A 19,051-nucleotide genomic window follows, 5' to 3' on the forward strand; every position below is an offset into this window, starting at 1 on the left:
ACACAGCTTCAAAGAGATGCCTTCAAAAGTTGTAGGCCACAAGCCCCATGGCATGACACTGCCGTAGATTAGAGAGAGGGGGAAAAGATTTGTGGAAAGAGAAACAATTTTCATAATGGAGCAGCGCTCTCTGACTGGAAAACACAATTATGGGCAAACTGTGTCCACAGCATGAGTACATTTAAACTCCCCCCTCAGCAGGACCTAATAGGCCATGACTATGGATGAGCAGAAACACCGGTTTGTCCAGAGAACGAGTTTTTGTTCCAGGCCATTGCCGTCATTGTGAACAGTGATTTAAACGAACACTCTCAGGTCTGTTTCCTGCCCTTGACTTGATGAGCTGCTGCAACAACATGTCCCGCGATCTTATCTTGAGGATGCAACACTTATGAACTCACGGCAGCGGGTTTCATCTAGTAATTAATCACTGAAAAACTAAATAACAATTGTAGACGAGATAATTTTCTTTGCCCATGTGCAAGTCCACAAATACTGGAAAGGTGGATCTGCACGCATAAAACATGCACTGATTAAACTGAGCAACTCATTCCGCATTGTCTTCAGAACACAGTAAATGATCGCAACATTATTGTGTGTGCAACAATAAACATCTGTTTCATTCTTGTCTTCTTAATCATTGTGCCACCCATCCCCCTTTTTAGTCCGCGGAACTGTATTTGAAACAAATTGCTTATTTGCTTCGGGAGATTAATGTTAGTTATCAATCACATTTAGAGCGAATTGATTTCAATTAATTGGAAGATGCAGCATCTCTTCCCTCCCTCGGTCTCCTCCTGTATAGTCAGTTTCTTTTTTAAAGCCCAGCCCCTCTTTTCTCGTCCACCTGCTCCTGTTGTCTACAATTGGCCAGCGAGACACACAGACCCGCCCTCGTCGCACGCTTTCAAATATCTTTACAGTGTAAAATAACCAAGAAAAACAGGACAATCCATCATATTCTGGCATCCAGGGAGACACAAAGTGGGTGTGTATGAAAGGGGACCGCTGTTACGCACTGAGCGCTTCGCTAAAACCCACTCTCGTTCACGGACAGTCCTACGCGCGCACTCACGCACACTCACAGAGAGACCACAGACGCTGAAGGCGCAGTCGGAGAGTGAATCTACGGGTTCGTGTCCCTCTGATTTCTCCAAGGAAGAGGAATACTAAAAGAAGGAGAGCAGAGGGGAATATCAACGGCAGCCATGGCTCTCGCTACCGTGTGGAACTACTGCGTCCCCCTCACTGTCCTCACAGTCGTCTGCTTGGTGCGCACTGGTAAGGCTCGAGCGTGAGAGTGTGGCTTGAGTGTGACGTGAATGAGAAGAGTGTTAGGCGGCTCGATGTGTTGAGGGCTCCCGTGCAAGTTTAGCAAGTCTTCAAAGAAGAAGCTGGATAACGCTAAAAAAAACACAAAACAAGCAAACAACAAAAACAAACAAACAACAAAAAAACACTGGATCTATTCTGAATTGTGTGAAATGAGCGCAACGCGGTGCATAAACACGTGCACATATCCTATTTTAGTTTACAATCATGCTGCGGACCACCGTTAGTATTCACCCCCCTGGGTAATTGAATCCCTTTGCGCAGGTCTGAGAAAAGTCCGTACATGGTTATGAGTCATTGCGTTAAACTGGAAAGACCCAAAAACCTCCCAATCGAAACAAAAGTGATAGGCATCTGCAAGCGCTCACTTTTTTCCGTTAGGGAATAACCCAGGGCTCTGTTCACCCTCGTGTGTCACAGAATTGCGAACTATTGTGTAGAGCATTTGCTGCTGTGTGTGACAGGACGGGAGCCTGTGTTATATGCTGCTTGTACATACAGACATATATTCATAGAGCTCCGATTGGGTATCCTGACAGCCACATGAGAGCTCATAACAAATGCCCGCAGTGGACCATACGTGTGTCACACACTAGCAGTGGTGACTGATACTGCTTTTATATTCTGCAGCAGTGTGAAGGACTAAGAGGACCTTTGAGACCTCACCTTATCAGACACAATAACATTTAACAATCTATTACAAAGCCTAGCAAATGCACCTACACTTCCTTTGTTGCTTTCGTTCTTGCTCACTGGAAAATGTCAGTCTGGGGTAGTCCGGCATTACTCCCTTATAGAGACAATGCATTTCATGGTCACTACTCTATAACAAGTGCATGTGCTGCAATAGGGTTTTGGATTAGGTTCAGTCATGAGTCTGAGAAACTTCAGCATCATATTCCATGACGTTTGCTTCGATGTGGAACGAAATACTCTTGTGAAAAATCACAATAGTGATTGTAACAGAGAAGGAATAAGGAAGTGTACAGTAATGTCGCTTTACTTTTTGTGTCCTGCAGTTCTTTTTTTCTACAGGGCTGTGTTTACATTGTCCTGAGGCATTGCTGAGGTTGAGTGCTTGGTTGGTCATTGTCACAGACCTGTACTGTGCTATTGTACTCCTACATATAGGAAGCACTACATTGCATATTGGGCCATTCCCTCAGCTGCACTGATACCAACCTCACTGTGGCCTTTGTATTGATTTCTTCGTGTGTGTGTGAGCATCTGCCCCTGGAACAGGGAAAAATTCATTTATATGCATGTGAGAGTAGGCGTTTGTATGTTAGTCTACTGTAAGTGAAGTACTGTGTAAGAGGTTTGTGTGTGTGTGTGTGTGTGAATATGCTTGTGTGTTGCATGTAAATGGGGTTTATGTCTGTGTGCCTGTGCTCCTTACTGTGTCGGTTTTTGCTTGAGCTGCAGGCAACCTCTGCTGGGGGCTGCTCACTGATCACTGACATTAATCTAGCCACTGACAGGGGCCGGGAGACACATCGAGGGGGGAGTGTGGTGTTTTCGACATAGGGTGAATGGAGAAAGGAGGGGGAGGAGAAGTGGATGCTCTGGTGTAAACATCCTGCAAATGCGCACATATACCTTGCATAAAGTTAAAAATATAAATGTTTTTCCTATAAGAAATCCTGTTCATAATGCTTACAAAAAAAAAAAAAAAAAGGCAAAATCAACAGAGGAAAGGTAAAGAGTAAGAAAAAGTGGCAGGGAATGGGGGATGGCAGTTGTTATTATGCCAGGACAAAGATGGACAGATTGATTGGGGGGATAGATGGATGAGTGGACAGATAGATTGAGAGGGTGCTGTGAAGATGGCGAGGCTGGAAGTCTTGGCTCTCCTCTGTAGAACGAATGAGAGACGGAGCAAGAAAAAGATGGAGAGAGCAAGAAAGGCAGAAAGACTTCACAGTGTGTCTGACGGGCAGGCCTGAGGGACACATGCACACAATCACACAGAGTCAGTGCTGTGAGTTTGTGCGCAGAGTGCACGGCCTTGTGGGGGTGGCTGAACCACAGCAGATATGGACCAAACTTGCACAGTAACAAACGCTGTTAACGCCACCTCTGCCGCTTGCCCAACCTTAGTTGCTACCACACATTCCTCCATCACTTCCATTAACCCACCCCTCCTCAATTTCCTCCCATATCCCTCCATTACCAGCTGCCTTATCGCTGTGTGCATTAAATCACCTCCATTTGTTTATTTGAATATGTGCAATGAGAGCCATCCGTTTGAGCTTGTTCCCCATCATGCTGTTTGGGCCTTGGCTGGAGCTCTGGCAGTTGAAAAACGGCAGCAGTTGGACGTACTTGTGGGAGGAGATTTGAATACCAATTATAGCTGCTACATGTGTGGAAGTACACACACGGAGGCCATGCATAAATCAATGTCGCTGTAAGACACAGAAGGGAGCCCTGGTGTGGAAACAAACATCAAGGGAAATGCTTTCCACACAAAAACAAAAATTATGGTGCATGAGCACACACATAGGTGCAGAAGCAAACATGTACACAAACATGCGCTGACATACTTCACTAGAGTTTCTTTTGAACATAGGAACAGGACTGCTTATGCAAGCATTTGTCTGAGCCCAATTGCAGTTTTTGATGCTTGTCAGACGCAGTTTGCATCACGCCACAGTTTAGATTGCCTTTTTGCTTTCTTCCACATTCACATTGTGCTGGGCTTGCTATTTCAGTGTCTTTCTTTGTTCTCTAATGCGCTGAAAAAGTCTTCAGCGTAAGCCAAGGTTTATTCTATGATCTAGACCTTGGAGGATAATTCACCCCAAAACAAAATAAAGTTGTTGTCAATTTAATTAAGGAAAGAGCGAGATCTTCCCTCCTTGCTCTCTGCCCTGCCATGTGTTGGTTCACAGTGTAAATCTGAATCTAATCTTTTTTTTTTCTTTTTTTTCTTTTTTAATTTTCTTATTCCATGTAGGTCTAAATAATTGGGCAACCTGAACTTGACAGACAGCTCAGGCATGCCCCTAACTTCAAGAGAAGCTGAAACAAGCCATAAAACACACACACACACAAAGCTGCATGATTCTGTCATGCATGGTCTCATTTGATCAGCTGATCCAGTTTTAGAAGGTCCTGATGGGGGTGGCCCACTATCTCAGCTGAGCAACTGCCTCAGCATAAGCTCCATAAACAGATTGGACTGTGTCGCTTCTTGGGCAAGTCACGACTTAAAGAGTTACAGAGCTTAGTGTGGGCTGGTTTTAGTCTCCCCTGGGCTTTTATAGGTCCATTACTCAGAAGCTGAAGAAGTACCTAGGCTCACCGTTTAGTGCAGGTGATGTATTTTACAGTAATTATTTCCTAATCTGCCCCCCGGTCTTCAATACAATCCATAACTCCTTGTTTTGAATTGCTGTTGTTTCACACAATGATTGCATCTCAATAAGCCCCTCAAGCGTTATAGACCTCATCGAGAGCGGATTTTATTTTTCAATTTACTTAAATAGAAATAAAGGGAATTAAGACACGTCATTTGGCTACCACTGCAAGGACACATCACATGAGAAGGCCATCACATCTCCCTTTTCACATCCTGTTTAGAGCTGCATGTGTTCTAAAGGAGAAGTTCATATAAACGTATACATGAAGAACAGTGATTGAGAGGGGCCCACTAAGACACCAATTGGTAATTGAAGTCTTATATCTCATTTGACCATTTGTTTAATTGTCCATTAGTGAAACTTTCTGTCAATCTAATCAGGCTAGTGCTAATGTAGAAACACTCTTTATGGCTGCCACCTCATCTCCTTCCCATTACTATTCCCCAGACAGTGCCGCTTGTGATTATCATAATTGTGATCTATGTCGTCCTTATGTGTCGCTCTCTGAGAACAACTGGCATTTCACCAACTTTGCCGCTGAAGTTTTTTAATGCTGGGTAAGATGACAAGGACATCTCCTGTTCTTTGCTGGCATCCAAAGCCTGCCAATCAATCCGGTGCTCTTAACTCCGTCTGATCTGATTGGCTAAGTACAAAAGCGAACCCCACCCCCATCGGTGCATCTTTGCACACCCAGACCTGGTGTCCCCTGAGCCAGCAGCTTTTCTCCAACCACTGACCTCTTTTGCTGTAAATTTGTTGGTTGTGTGAAATCAGTAAAAAGCGATTCCGTTCACACTGCTTCTTGGCACTCCAAACAAAGGCAGTTGCTATGTATTCTTTCTGCTGGGCTACGAGGTGTACTGATGTTTAAAGCTAAAGTTGAATTACAGTTTGGGAACAAAGACAGGATCCTGACTCTGAAAAAACATTAAAACACTTACACCATGGGGTGAGAATTCCCGGCTATTGCTGACACAGTTTCCATGACTAAGAGTAAACGTTTATACCTCCTGGTTGGCCCTGGGCTTGTTTAACACCCTCCCTTGCTGCTGTGACACCTGTCTCCACGGCTCCCGCAGGGCACAGCACTAACGTGGCCAGACAGCGGCCTCCGGTAACGCCGGTAACCAAGGTGATTATCCCCTCTCAGGAGCTGCAACGAAGCTCTCACTTGCTGTGATTGGATGAGAGAGGCTGATTGAGCTGAAAAGGGCAAATGCCTAAAATTGAAGAACTGTAAACTGTGTACTCTACCAGTGTAGAGGCTAATACACACCTAATGTGGAAGAACTGATGTTAAGACAAGAGGGGGGGTCATTGGCTGGTAATGAGGTGCTCATCCAGGGTAAGAAAGACCAGTAAAGGTGAAACTGTCAAGTCTGGGGACAGAGTTTGGCAACAAGACCCCAATTCCCCGTACCCTTGGGAGGTCTTGGGTGTCCAGTGAAGGCTAGCTGATTAAGAGTGACCAGGCTTAGTTGAACCACTGAGGGACTGTTCCGTAAAGGAGAGTGTGAGAGAAGGGAAAAGATGGCTGGATGCACTGTGTATAAAAGAGTGAAGGAAGCGAGCGAGGGGGGGGGGGGGGGGGGGGGGGGGGGGCACCAGGGGCATGCGTCACAGACCAGTGAAGCAGGGAGGAGTGGAGCAGAGGAGAAAGTCAGGCAGAGAGGAGTCCAACAAATGAGTGAATGATTGCAGACTTTCAGCTCTAAAATAGAGGGGTGTAAAAAGACAAAGGGGGGGAAAAAGAACAACCCCTGCTGTGCCAAATGACAGATTGAGAAGACCAAAAAAAGTGAGGAAGGAAGGAAAGAGTAAGATTAAAAAGGTGGTACCAAAGCAGAAAAGTACACTGCGCTAGTGTAAGAGGAGAATGGGGGTGTGGGGTGTGTGGGGGGAGTAGGAGGAGGGGAGACGCAGAGATGGATGGTGATACACAGAGATAAAGACAGAGAGAGGGCAAGCACTGTGTAGGTGACCACACCAGAGAGACGAGGAGTCATGATCGATGAGGTCACAGCATGCACACACACAGTCACACACAAACGCCCAAATACACAGCGTACGCACAAATGGTTCCCCTGGCAGCTCACAGCCAGTCCTACTTTCACCGAAGCTACGCGGTGCTTCAGCTTGGAGAATTAAACACCCACACACGCACAGGGCTATTCATCTGTCTGCCATTTAGAATCCTACTTCATATCATCACCATTAATAGGTTTGCTTTGATGAGATTGTCGGATGCTGAAAATTGCCAGTCAAAGCAGTGCACTATCTACTGGGAAATCAGATGGAGATTTTCAGAAGGCGGACACAACAATGCTGAAGAGGTCTCAGATGAGTTTTCTATCTTTTGAAAACTCTGAAAATGTCTGTCCCATGAGTGGCAAATCCATTTGGGCTATGACCACGTCTGGCATAGATAAAAAGGTAGTATGAGTTTCAGTGGTAACAGAAACCTCAGTAAAGACTTTGTTTTATTTTTTTAAACTTCTTTCTTAAAATGAAATCAGATCTTAATTAATGAATGTTTAAGGCGTTTGAAGTTGAAAGAAAGAAGAGAGGATGTTGTCTTAAAACGAAACCCATTGAGTAAGCAAAAGATTATCACAGATTCTTTGCAAATGTTACAGAAAGAATTATGGTTTTGTGCACTTTCAAAACGGAAAGCTGTCTCTTAACAAAACACAACTGATAACAGCAGCTGCCAATAGATCAAACTAAGATTTCCTAGCTCCTTTCTGGACAGATTCCAAGTTATTGTTGACACAGCTTCTGGAAAAAAACAATCAATTGCAGCTTCCACTATAGTTTTTTTTAACAAATACTCCCCTACACTATCTCTGCCTTTTGTTTTTGTCTCAGTATTCTTCTCTTTATCTCTTTCTCTGGTCTAAGACAGGAGCCTCAACATCAGGAGTACTAAGCCTTGATCCACTTCATTAGCAAACCGTAAACAACCATTAATTAGAGGCATTTAATTAGCGGCACATGAAAACCCTCCTCGAAAAGTTGACCGCTCTCAAAGACCCCCAAGTGCTTGTAGGAAAAAACAGTGAAAGGGAGAAAGAAGGAAGAAAAGGAAAAAACTGAGGGGGAAAAAGCCTGCGGTCATGCTTAATGTGCTGGGGCGAGATTTACCGCAATGATTTGCCGGGCTCTTCTGAGATTCATAAGGTCATCAATTCATGCACTGCTTTCAGCAGGGCAAAACAAAACTAAGGCTATGCAGTCGTCTGCACTGAAGTAAAGAGAGAAGAAAAGAATCCCAGCCAAATTGGATTGGTGCTGTGATTGTTTCTGCAGAGATTGTTACAGTTGGCACAGCTACTTAAAAAGTGGCCAAGCACCAACGACCTTGAAGGAAAGCTCTGGCTGATTCTCTCCCAGGATTCATTTTCTCTCCTGAGCAGCTGAAGGGGCATTCAAGTGCGCGGCTGCTGATTCACCTTATGGTCATTAACAGGTACCTCCCCGATCCTCTAACCTCCCATAAAGTGCACCAGCAGATTGAGCAGCACTTTGACTCATGTCTACAGACGTGTTCCTATCTCCGTGTCCATCTGTTGGGTAAATAATGTTATCACAGACCGCAGAAGGACTATCTCCACTTTCCTGGACATTGCAATAGAGAAGTGGCACAGCCGCACAGTCTGTGAGACTGAATACGCTTGACACAGGCCTTGGGCGTTTCGGCACACTTGTGGAGGTTTCTGGTTTGTAGCAACTGCCACCTGCTGGGCCGTACTGGAGAACTGAGAGTGAAGCAGCTTGCAGAGGCCAGTGGGGTTCTGTGATCTGTACCAACGTATTTTCAGTGGATTCTGTAGCCGTGGACAGCAAGTGGTTTTTGTGTCTGCAATATAGATCTTACAGTCTGGAGAGCCACAGAGCACACACAGCACGATACTGTTGCCCCCTGACTGCATATACAGTAACATATTTTATTGCGAGAGAAACTAATAAAAGAAAGCTGTGGGAGAATGTCCTTTCATTCGTGATTATTTTTTCTCTTCCCACGGGGCAAAATGGCTGTCATCTGTCTTTCTCTTATCAGACCAACTGTGTCTGCTGGTTTTTGTTTTTTCCAACAAGCCTCCAGTTTTTTTTTTCTTTTTAAAAAAATTGCTTTTTCCTTCATTAACATTTCATAGTAGAAATGCATCTTATTTTAATATAAAATGTCAAATATCAATACAAGTGCAGGATGCTGGACTGAGTCTTATACAACATTAGTGTAAATTAAATGGCACGACTGATGGGTTTTGTCAGGTCACTGCAAAGCAACAACTCTTTGACCTATACCCTGTAAGGTTTGAGTGCAACACTCTGAAAACAAAGTAAATTTCTGTCTTTCTCAGGATTGGATCACCCGGAAAAACCATATATCCATTTGTCGTTAATTTGTCACTGCTGTTTAGATAAAACTCCCAACTGACGGAGCATAATTTGACATTTTGAGCAATTTTCTTGGATAAATGTGACTCTGGATGCCTACAAGTTTTGCACACAGTGAAAATACTGGGGGAAAAAAAACATTGTACTACAAGATATCACTTGATTTTCTTTTTTATTATTTTGCTTTTAACGTGAATAAAAATTCAGCTCACTTAAGAATTTTTAATTCAGTGGAAAAAAGTGTATTATGTGTGTGGTGCTATGAGTCAGGGAAAAAACGTTGCCATAGCTGCTTCAAAAATCCCTTCAACAGCATTTAGATGGAAATTAAAAAACCTATAATCCATATTTGATTGGTAGTGTATTCACATTGACATTATCATAGATTTATCATTACTTATTTATAGACATTCTTCAGCTTTTAAAGGCAATCACTCAAAGCCATGACATTATTGGTAGGGAGGTCACACTTAGTTTTGTGACAGCGTTACTTGTATATGCAATTATAACTGATGCTTATTTACCATGGAGATGAGTTTGAGTTGTGCTGTGGGGAAGGCGATTTATGAGCTTATGGGGAAAATTAAAAACAAACATAAACCATTCGTAATTAAAAAGCAGGTTGATCCCGAATGATGACTGATGTACGTATAAATCACTGGCCTGGCTACAGAAGTGCACAAATCTGCAGCAAAGCAGACAGGCAGACGGGTAATACAGTATGCACCTATACAGACAGCATGCTGTTTGGGCAAACCTGTTTCCTAAGAATAGTGTTTCTGGTCAAATGGAGAGTTAATTTTAGGCGAGAAAGGCACTTTGGTAAGGTGTTGGAAAAATTGTGGCTTTGTTTAGTCATTTATCTATTAATCCAGACCTAAATCTTTTTCTAACCCTAAGCAATGGTTAGATGTGTCATATAAAAATTCAGGAACAAATTTGCCACTTGCCATTTACTTCAATTCTCAACATACCCTCATTACTGCAATAACAAACATGGTCCAGTTGCAAGAACGTTAGAAAACACATTTTGTTTCAGTTTAGTTGCAGGCAAATGTAAGTTTTAGGGGAGTGGGTCGGCACAGGAGATTGTAGAGACCTTTTTAGTGTTCCCCAGACTTATTTACTGCAGCGTGTTATACCCTGGTGCTCTGTGCTTTTTAAATGTCATGTTCTCTCTCTGGTCTCCTTTTTCATGAGCTTCCCCAGGATACTGTAGACAAACAGGACGACACACCTGGTGTTCCAAACGCACAAACATATTCACAAATGCACAAAGCATTTTGTCCACGTATCACCCATTGTTGCCTTTTGTTCTCCAACAAAAGCATTTTTTTCTTTCAAATGTTTTTCATTGTATTGTTCTCCTTTTCCTGACTTTTTAATGCCTCCCCCGCCTTCGTTAGCCCTATCAGTCTTTCTTTCCTTCAACTCATCCTTTCTTTCTATACCCTTGCTCCAAATTCTCTCGCAGGGTGAAGTCAGTTCAAGGGCCTCAGCACTTAGTGTCTTTTTGTTTGAACTCTCCATGATAACTTAAATGTTTTTATTCCTCCCCGTGTGTCTGTCTTTTTACATCTAGCCTTGTTGTTAGTTAAATGCCAGTATCCATGCCCATGCACACCCTCCACTTATGTGCTCTAGGTGCATGTCCACATGCATCTTCTCCAGTGGTTACTGGGAATTTTCAGTGAAACTCAGGAAGTGTGTTTCCGTGCACATAATGCAACCAGGTTACTCATACAAACCAGGCTTCTTGGGTAATGAACGAGTTTACGCATTAAGCTACAATGTACAGCAGCACCAACATGAGACTTGAAATCAATCCCCTCTGCTCCTTCCCTTTCTCTCCTTGCTCTGCTGTGGTCTACCACGCTCCAACATGGCTCTGGAGCTTCAGGCGCTTGTCGTTATAAATTACAATAAATGAGAATCCATCAAGCAGAAATAATTAAAATTCTCTGGTCAGAAGGGCGAGCCTCACTCAGAACACCTTTTTAGAAGTAAATATCTCTGTACTTCTGGCCATGCTGTCAATGAGTCTGGGTAACAGGAAGCTCTGACAGCACCTCTTCACAAATATGAAGTTTTGGAGCATATTTCTAGTAAAAAATACAAATTGTGAAGCTGCACACTGCAACTTTAGGTAACCTGGTCACTCTGAATCCCCTGTATACATGCAGCAGACTCTGATATTTCTCCTCTACCTTCAACTTGTCTTGGAAGCATGCCTCACAGATTTCAACTGCATAGTGACAGAAGATGCTGCTTCAGGCCTTTTGTGTGTGTGTGTGTGTGTTTGTGTTTGTGTTTGTGTGTGTGTGTGTGTGTGTGTGTACAAAGATAGGCAGGCAGACAGGCAGGTAGACACAATAGAGCTCCTTTTTTTTTTATACATTGCAAACTGTTTGAATAAAAAAAAATGCAGCGGGAAGCAACTTATTCAGAGCTCTACATTTCACTTTGTCTTAGTCTAACTTTTAATTGGACTTAGGGCAAGTTAATTTAAAAACAAAGCAGCCATTGTTCTGGGTTGTGATCTCTCTCCCCTACTTTACTTGACTTTAGCCTTTTGTCCCGTGCGTGCTGTCTGGTAAAAAGCTGATTATAAACCTGCCTCCACATATACATGGCAGAGAAATCGGAGTTCTCCAGAAGAAATTTACTAGGGGGAAATCAGGTTTCTGTAACTGCCTATCTCGATTTCTCATTTAGTGTTCAAGAATCAGCTTTTTTCAGGAAAGCCAACTGTAACCTGGTTGCTTATGTGCATTTACACGCACTGTCAGATAGTTGGAAAGATAGATGGTTGGAAAGGAGGACTTTTCATTGCCAGGTTCACATGCTGATAGATCTTTGGGCTAATAGTGTCTTCAGCCTCCCTGCTGCTTGCGCCCCCTCCCTGCCTCCTTATTCTTTTGACTGCTTACACTTTAGCTGCAGGCTATAGGGATGCCAGGGCCAGGTGTGGAGAGGTATACAGTTAGAGGAATGGAGAAGAAGAGTAAAGTAGAGAGGGAGGATTGACAGGGCCCAGGTGGCCAAATTGAACGCCTGTGCTCCTGCTTTCCCCAATGCTCATTTGCATAAACAAAATGGCTTTTCACTCTGTCTGACTCTTTATTTTCCTCAGTCTCTCCTTCCATTTACATACACCACTTCAATTCATTTCCAATATTATTTTTGTTTTCTCCTGGCTGCTGTTGCTGTTTCTCAGAATAGGTTCTACTTCCACTTCTTTTCTTTTCCTTCCCCTTTTTGTTTTCTTTTTATAGTCGGATGCCTTATTCCTTTTTACTGTATCTCCAGATTTACCTTGTTTTTCCATCTTTCTTCTCTTTCTGGGCTTGCTGAACTGTGCATTTTACTTATATGCTGCACTGCAATATTCTGGAGGTGGAGGCTTATTTTCACCTTAAGTGCAGTTCAGAGACTTCAGAGTACCCCAACCATCCCCATTTATCTCCCACCCACTTCCTCTTGGTCCCTTGACTGTTTTAACTAATCCATATCTTTCCTCTGCCTCCTCTATCCCCCCTTGCTGCTTTTATTTTTCCTGAAGCCTGCGCATAACTTTCGGTTTATGATATTTGCACCAAAGCAGAGTTTATCTCCTTCATATTTAATTCACTCATCTACTTTCTATCATTCTCTCATGATCAGGGCATCTCACTCACACACGCACACACACACGCACACTTCATCACTCTTCTCTTCCCTCTGCTACCTTTTCTATCTCTCTTCCTTAACCTATGTGCCACTTTATCATGATTCACTTCTTATACTTGGCCTGTTCTTGGCATATTGGCCATCTCACAGTTTTGTGTGCTGTGGTGTATGTGTGTGTTAGTAGTAGTAGATGTAGTAGTAGTAGTGGTAGTATTCTGCTCACACATGTGGGCACATACACATACATCACTGTCCCTGCATTGTGTCCCCATCTGTAAAATTCCAGAGCTAAAGAATATAGGGGCCCACGCATACATGTCAGATAACTGCACAAAGATTTGTGTACACACACACAAACACATGGGCCCGGATTCCTTCAGAATTGCTGAATTGAGTTATGTAACCTGTCAGTCAAGTCCCAGCTCCTACATATACACCCCTTATGGATTCCTTCCACACACACATCCACCTGTCTGATGGTGCATATTTCGCATGGGTAAGGGACTAAATTACAGCGAAGGTGAAAGAGGCAATAAACAAGGTACAGATACAGCGAAGCTCGCTCAGCAGCACTGCAGTCAATCACAGAGTTAGGTGCTGCTTCTTTGCTCATCCAGTTGTGAAGTGCTGGGAATGGCCAGAGGTGGTGAATGGACAGAGTGAGGGAAGGGGTGTAAGGGTACAAAATGCCACCATCCAAACCTCCCAAAAATTATTTGGCTGTGACCAGCTTATACGGACCTGCCACTTAGGGGACAAAGGGGTGTGTGGTGGAAGGGAGGCAGCAGAAGCTGACAGCAGCTCACATTTATTAAAGCTGTTTATACACACACATTGTTATGCGTTATGTACTCAAACTACACACACTTCATATGATTTAATCTTTCTACACTACACCATGCACAACACATAGAACAACATCATAATACCCCAAAATAATGCTGTGTGTGTTTCTGAGTGTGTGTTGTTGTAATAAATATAAAAACAATATTTAAGTACCAGTCACTGCCTGCAGATATCACTGATCTATAGACAGGAATGTTAGTGATTCTAATAGTTAGCAGCTTTGGGCATGTTGACAAACTGACAGTTAGTGGGTTACACTTGGCAGGTTAGCCAAAAAAAATTTAAACCAATGAAGAGCTAGACAACAGACAAAATCTCAGCTGTAACAGGAGTCTGTGTGCGACTGGCGATATTTCTTACCCAATGTCAAAGAAAGTATACAACCTCTGAAAATATTTAGGATAAATCCTGCGTTTATGGTGATTTACCTGCAGTGTTGTTAAATAAAGCATTAAAACTCAATCTGTGGCTGTCAGTGGATCCAACAGATTTTCTTATATTTGTAGCAGGTGATGTTCCCCTATACGCCCACAGACCCACCAACACAGCACCCAGGCACACATAGAATTCAGGTCTCCACAGATTGGGTCCTGTGCATATGTGTTGTACCTGTATAAGGTTGAATGAGCACTTCCTTGAACTCGCCCACACATACTGTGATAGTTTAGTAGCTACATTAACAACATTATACAAAGCCAGACTTGATAACTACGGCTGAGGTAGAGCGAGGGAGTGACTGCCTGCTGAGAATCTAATAGTACCGGCAGCTCTCTCTCACTCGCCTCGGCTACCTTTCGATCCTATCTGTCTCCCTTCATCATTTATTCATTTCTGTTCCCTTCAGCACATCCGTATTTCTCTCTGTCTCCCTCTCTCTCCACCTTGTCCGCCTCTGAATTTACCACTAAGGCTTGCCTTTTGGCAGTTCTTCCCACATTTCTCCCGCCTCTCTCCTTTCTCCCTCTGTCTTTTTTTTTCTCGCGTTCCTCTTGGCCTCCCTTTCTTTCCGTCATAGTCTCTTTTGCTCAGTCTCGGTATCAAATCCCATTCTTTTGTACTTGGCCCAAACCTCTGCTCCTGTCTTTCTGTTTCTCACTCTGCACCTACTTTCACAAGTTTGAGTTGGCAGAGAGTTATGACGGGGAAGCCTAGAGGAGAGCAGAGGGAAAAAAAAGTGAAGGGGGTGGGATGAGGTCAGACGTACAGTCAGGGAGAGGCTGTAAACACACATCTACCAGCTTTAGATTAATCTTATTAATTACTCATGTGAAACTCAGGGTTGTGACACACTTGTTATTGCTTTGTGTTATTAATAAAAAGAGTAACGGAATGGAGGCACTGGAATCAATAAACTGGCTTGAAGGGAAATTAAACAAGGGGGAGAAGGGGACAGTCCACAGGAACAAGCTTGGTGCAGCTTGGACATTGTCATTAGTTGCTGCTGCTCTTTAATGGGGGTTATTTAACGGGCCAAAAAACAGGCACACATTGCAGCCAGCATTGCTGATTTGCAACTGGAAGTACAAACCGAAGTCTTACAAAACTCCTTTTATATCAAACTGAAAACAATGTGGGTGAAATGTGAAGGTGTCGGAAAGAGGAAACAACCTTCTGGCCTTCTCACCCTGAAATTCCCCACTCTCACTTTGGCTTGTGTGTATCGTTTGTTCCACTTTTATCCTCATTTACCTCTCTCTGCTCTGGGTCTTTCTATATCTCTCATGCTCCCTCTCTTCGCTTTTCCCACAGCGCCTTTCTTTTATGAGAAATTCATTACAGGACAATAAAGGCCTGATTGGAAAGAGTGGACCATCTTTCAGAGAAACGTCTTTTGAAAGCTGAGGCTGAGAAAGTGTGTGTGTGATGGCATTCCACACCTGATGTCTTCACTCACAGGTCGAGTTGATTTTCTTCGCACTGCTGCTTACGCATCATATCAGAGCTCCTGTGATAGAACATTGTTTTTTACACTATTAGAGATGAGGAGTGTTCTAGGAAATCAGCTGAGCTGAACTGCCACACACCGCATGCTGTAGAAATATAGAGCTTTTCATAGAATGGCGTGAATGCAACATGGGTTTCAGAGCCACTATAATGATACTATATTTACACTGAACAGTTGTCTGGATCCAAGTGTGACACTCGTTCAATTATGTGACATATCTCCCCTGTGTAAACACAGCACAGCGATGTAATGTGATTCACTGCAATAAAGACATCTCCATGGTGGATGACAGATATGGATAAAGCCAAGCAGCAACAGAGCCTCATCTGCATGGTATTGGTTCAGCCTGGGTTATCACTCCCAACTTTTCTTTCATTTTTCCCTACTCTGTCCTTGTCTCCTCTACTTTTAAAAAAATAGGGGATCCTGTATTTGAGATATAGAGAATTTGTTAAGTTGTTGTTGTTAATTGATGAGCTTTCATGGCGTATCACAAAAAAAAACCCCTTGCAGGATCCTGCAAGGGGGTTAACTTGTGCATTTTCTGTGTGGTATTAGTCCTTTTTATTTATTTAAAGTGTGTGAATAGTTTCTCCATCACTGGCATTGACCCTTGACTGTTAATTTCTTAAAGGCTCCTTGTGACTAATAATAACTCTATAATACTATGATATTTTCAGAGACAGTTATTACACACAAAGAAATTAAGAAACCCAAAATATGACAGAACTATTTGTAAAACTAATCGTTGTCTTTGTCTTCCATCATGCAGTTCAAGGAGATATTTTCTCCTCTTCAGAAAGATTGTTCTCACAAAGCACCACCAACAGAAACACCTGATTTCAGGAGTAAATGCCTGTCAAGAAGACTAGTGTAACCTCAGGCTTAGTAGCAGAATTTGTCAAGCACAACTGAGAACACTTTACACATGTTCATTCCCCAAATGTGGGTACAGGCTGTCCATTTGCACATAGTCTTTGTAGCAGAAGTAGAAAGAAAATGCTGTCAGCCCTGATGAGTCTAGCCTGCAGGTATTTACAGGTGTAGACAACTGTGGTGTCAAAGCTTCGGGGGCCAGGTGATTCAAACAAAAAGTCTGTGAAAACACAAACTCAGAAAAAGGGTTTGTATAATCCCTGCAAGAATTATTAAACCCCGTGTACGTATTATTCTGACAAATGAATCTCAATTCAGGGTGAAATTTTGCACATGGGCAAATGCGCAATGCCTGTTCACACAATTAACCAATAATAGCTGTCAACAAATCCCTGTTTGACCTTATTTGGACATAAACCAGACTTTTTTTGTTCTTAATCTGGCTCTACAAACATCCTCTGACAGCTCCATAGCAGGCATTTTTGGAATTCCACACATCCTTAACACATTAATAGGTTGTGAGCCATAACAGCACATTCATGGCTCACCGTTGTATGATCTCACGCATGTTCTTCTCACATTGCAGAAGGATTTGTGTGAACATTTGGTATGTTAACCTAAGAACAAACTCATGTTGAAATTAAGACGTGAACCCGCTCATTTTTTAAAGTTATGCAGAGCTGTGTTGAGAATGTGAGACCGACAGTATGATGTGCTGGAAAGATTAAGGCTCCAAATAAAATGTCGCCCAAAGCTCAAATTCCCTCTTTGATGTTATCTATCTCTTTGCCACATTGCTATTTCACACTCAGCTCAGTGCATTCATGAAGGTCACTGAAAGCATGGTGTAGAGCATGTGCGAAGGCTGGTGATTCACACATGTTCTACGGCAGCGGTTCTTAACCCCGGTCCTCAAGTGCTCCTGCCCTGCTACTATTTAATTTAAGCCCACCCGCTAATGATTACCTGGTTCAGTTATGCTCAGTCAATCAGAAGCTGGAAGATGCCTTTATAGATGAGGCCGCAGTAGGAAAGTACAAAGTGAATTGGTGTCTTCCAGCTTCTGATTGATCTAGGTAATAAACAGTGGGTAGGTTGGAGAACAAGCAGGGCGGATGTACATAAGGACCAGGGCTGAGAACCACTGTTCTACACCATTGTTTGATCGAGTGGTTGATGATTACTTTGATTATTTAGGGGTTTAAATTTAAACTTCAGTGTTAAGCTTTGATAAAGGGGAAAGACTCCCAAAACTTCAGGCCAAAACATACTGACTTTTACTTTCAGCTTGTAAAACAGTCACCATCTTTTAGCCAAGATAACCTTGATGACAGTATTATGACATAACCTGGGGTTCTCAGATAACAAAGCTCCTCCACAGCCCGTGATATATTCTGTAACTGCTGTGAAAGCAACAAGTCTGTGCACATGCTAGAAAAGCAAGAAAAGCCCTCCAACTTAAATGCCCCTGTAGTTTGTTTGTACCTACGCTCTCTTATCAGCCTGATCGCACCCCTTTTGGGGTCACACAACAAAATAGTAGATACTCTTGCTTATAATGCTGCACTTATTTTTTTGGTTTATAAAATCAAAGACACAATATTTAAACTGTGCTAAAACATTGGTTTAGTTAGGGTTAGGAATAAAGACATCAGAGGAAGTTTAGGTTATATTTGGGCACTAAATTTAGATGTTAGAATTAGTAAAGAAGTTGTGGTCTGCCTTAAAAATCAGTATCATGTCACTAGTTGCAACAACAATAACATCAGCATCATCAGCTGGTCTCCTGAGTGAAAGTCCTGTGTTTTGGCCCCGACCAGCCTTCTTGCAAATGTAGGAGAATCTTAAGTACTGTTTGACAGTATAATATTACTACAGCTGCTAGATGTCGGCAAGTGATAACAGGAATCTGTTGTTGGTTTTAAGCAGCTGGCACAAAAGACCTGCCCTGTTGCGTTTCAAAAGTGGACAGTCTCTGAAAAAGTAAACTGGACAGAGGTGGTACAATTACTCAAACTCAATACGTAAGTAAAATCAGAGTAAATACTCCACTACAATTTGAAGTACCACTTTCAATTCTTTAATCAATTGAAGTACAAAAGTACTAATAGATGAATAGTATGAATGGAAGTGTGTGCAAGGCAAAGTATGAATTGGCCTTTGCCATAATGAGTACAATTGATGCCTCTTTAGTTCATTTATTTATGCAGTTTCAGCTTTTCAAACAGGATATCTTTGATTTATAAGTTTAGTTTTAAGCTGTTTTAAAACAACATGATATTTCTGTTGCAGTAGTAGAAAATTGCAGATGCATTCTTTCTGTACACATTTTTTTTTTAATGTGATTGTCATTGCTTTTCTGGTGAAAAGAATGAAAACACATTGAAATCTACTGTATGAGTGCAAGGGCATAGGCACTCATATGTCTATACAGTTAATGAAGTACACAAACTCACATACAAACAAATATCACGTCCTCTTCTTGGTTGAAACTAATTAGTATAGATCTCAGACTGAAATGATTTACCGTGGCTGGACAGAAATTACTCATTTTTCTTGCAGGTGAAATGCATCAGTTCTCGCCTCTAAATGTTAATATAGCAGCATTATGCAC

At 42.5% G+C, this 19,051-nt stretch overlaps 1 protein-coding gene across 1 annotated transcript in view; it reads left to right on the forward strand.

The window, feature by feature from the left end:
- The first annotated feature begins 867 nt into the window (after positions 1 to 867).
- The window catches only part of cadm4 (cell adhesion molecule 4), a 135,244-nt gene continuing 117,060 nt past the window's right edge, over positions 868 to 19,051 (forward strand). The window contains exon 1 of the mRNA XM_067511100.1: positions 868 to 1,281. Coding sequence (XP_067367201.1) covers positions 1,209 to 1,281 — 73 coding nt within the window. The 5' untranslated portion in view covers positions 868 to 1,208. The remainder of the gene's footprint in view (positions 1,282 to 19,051) is intronic.

Source organism: Channa argus, chromosome 7 (assembly GCF_033026475.1).
Source record: "Channa argus isolate prfri chromosome 7, Channa argus male v1.0, whole genome shotgun sequence".
NCBI lineage: Eukaryota > Metazoa > Chordata > Actinopteri > Anabantiformes > Channidae > Channa > Channa argus.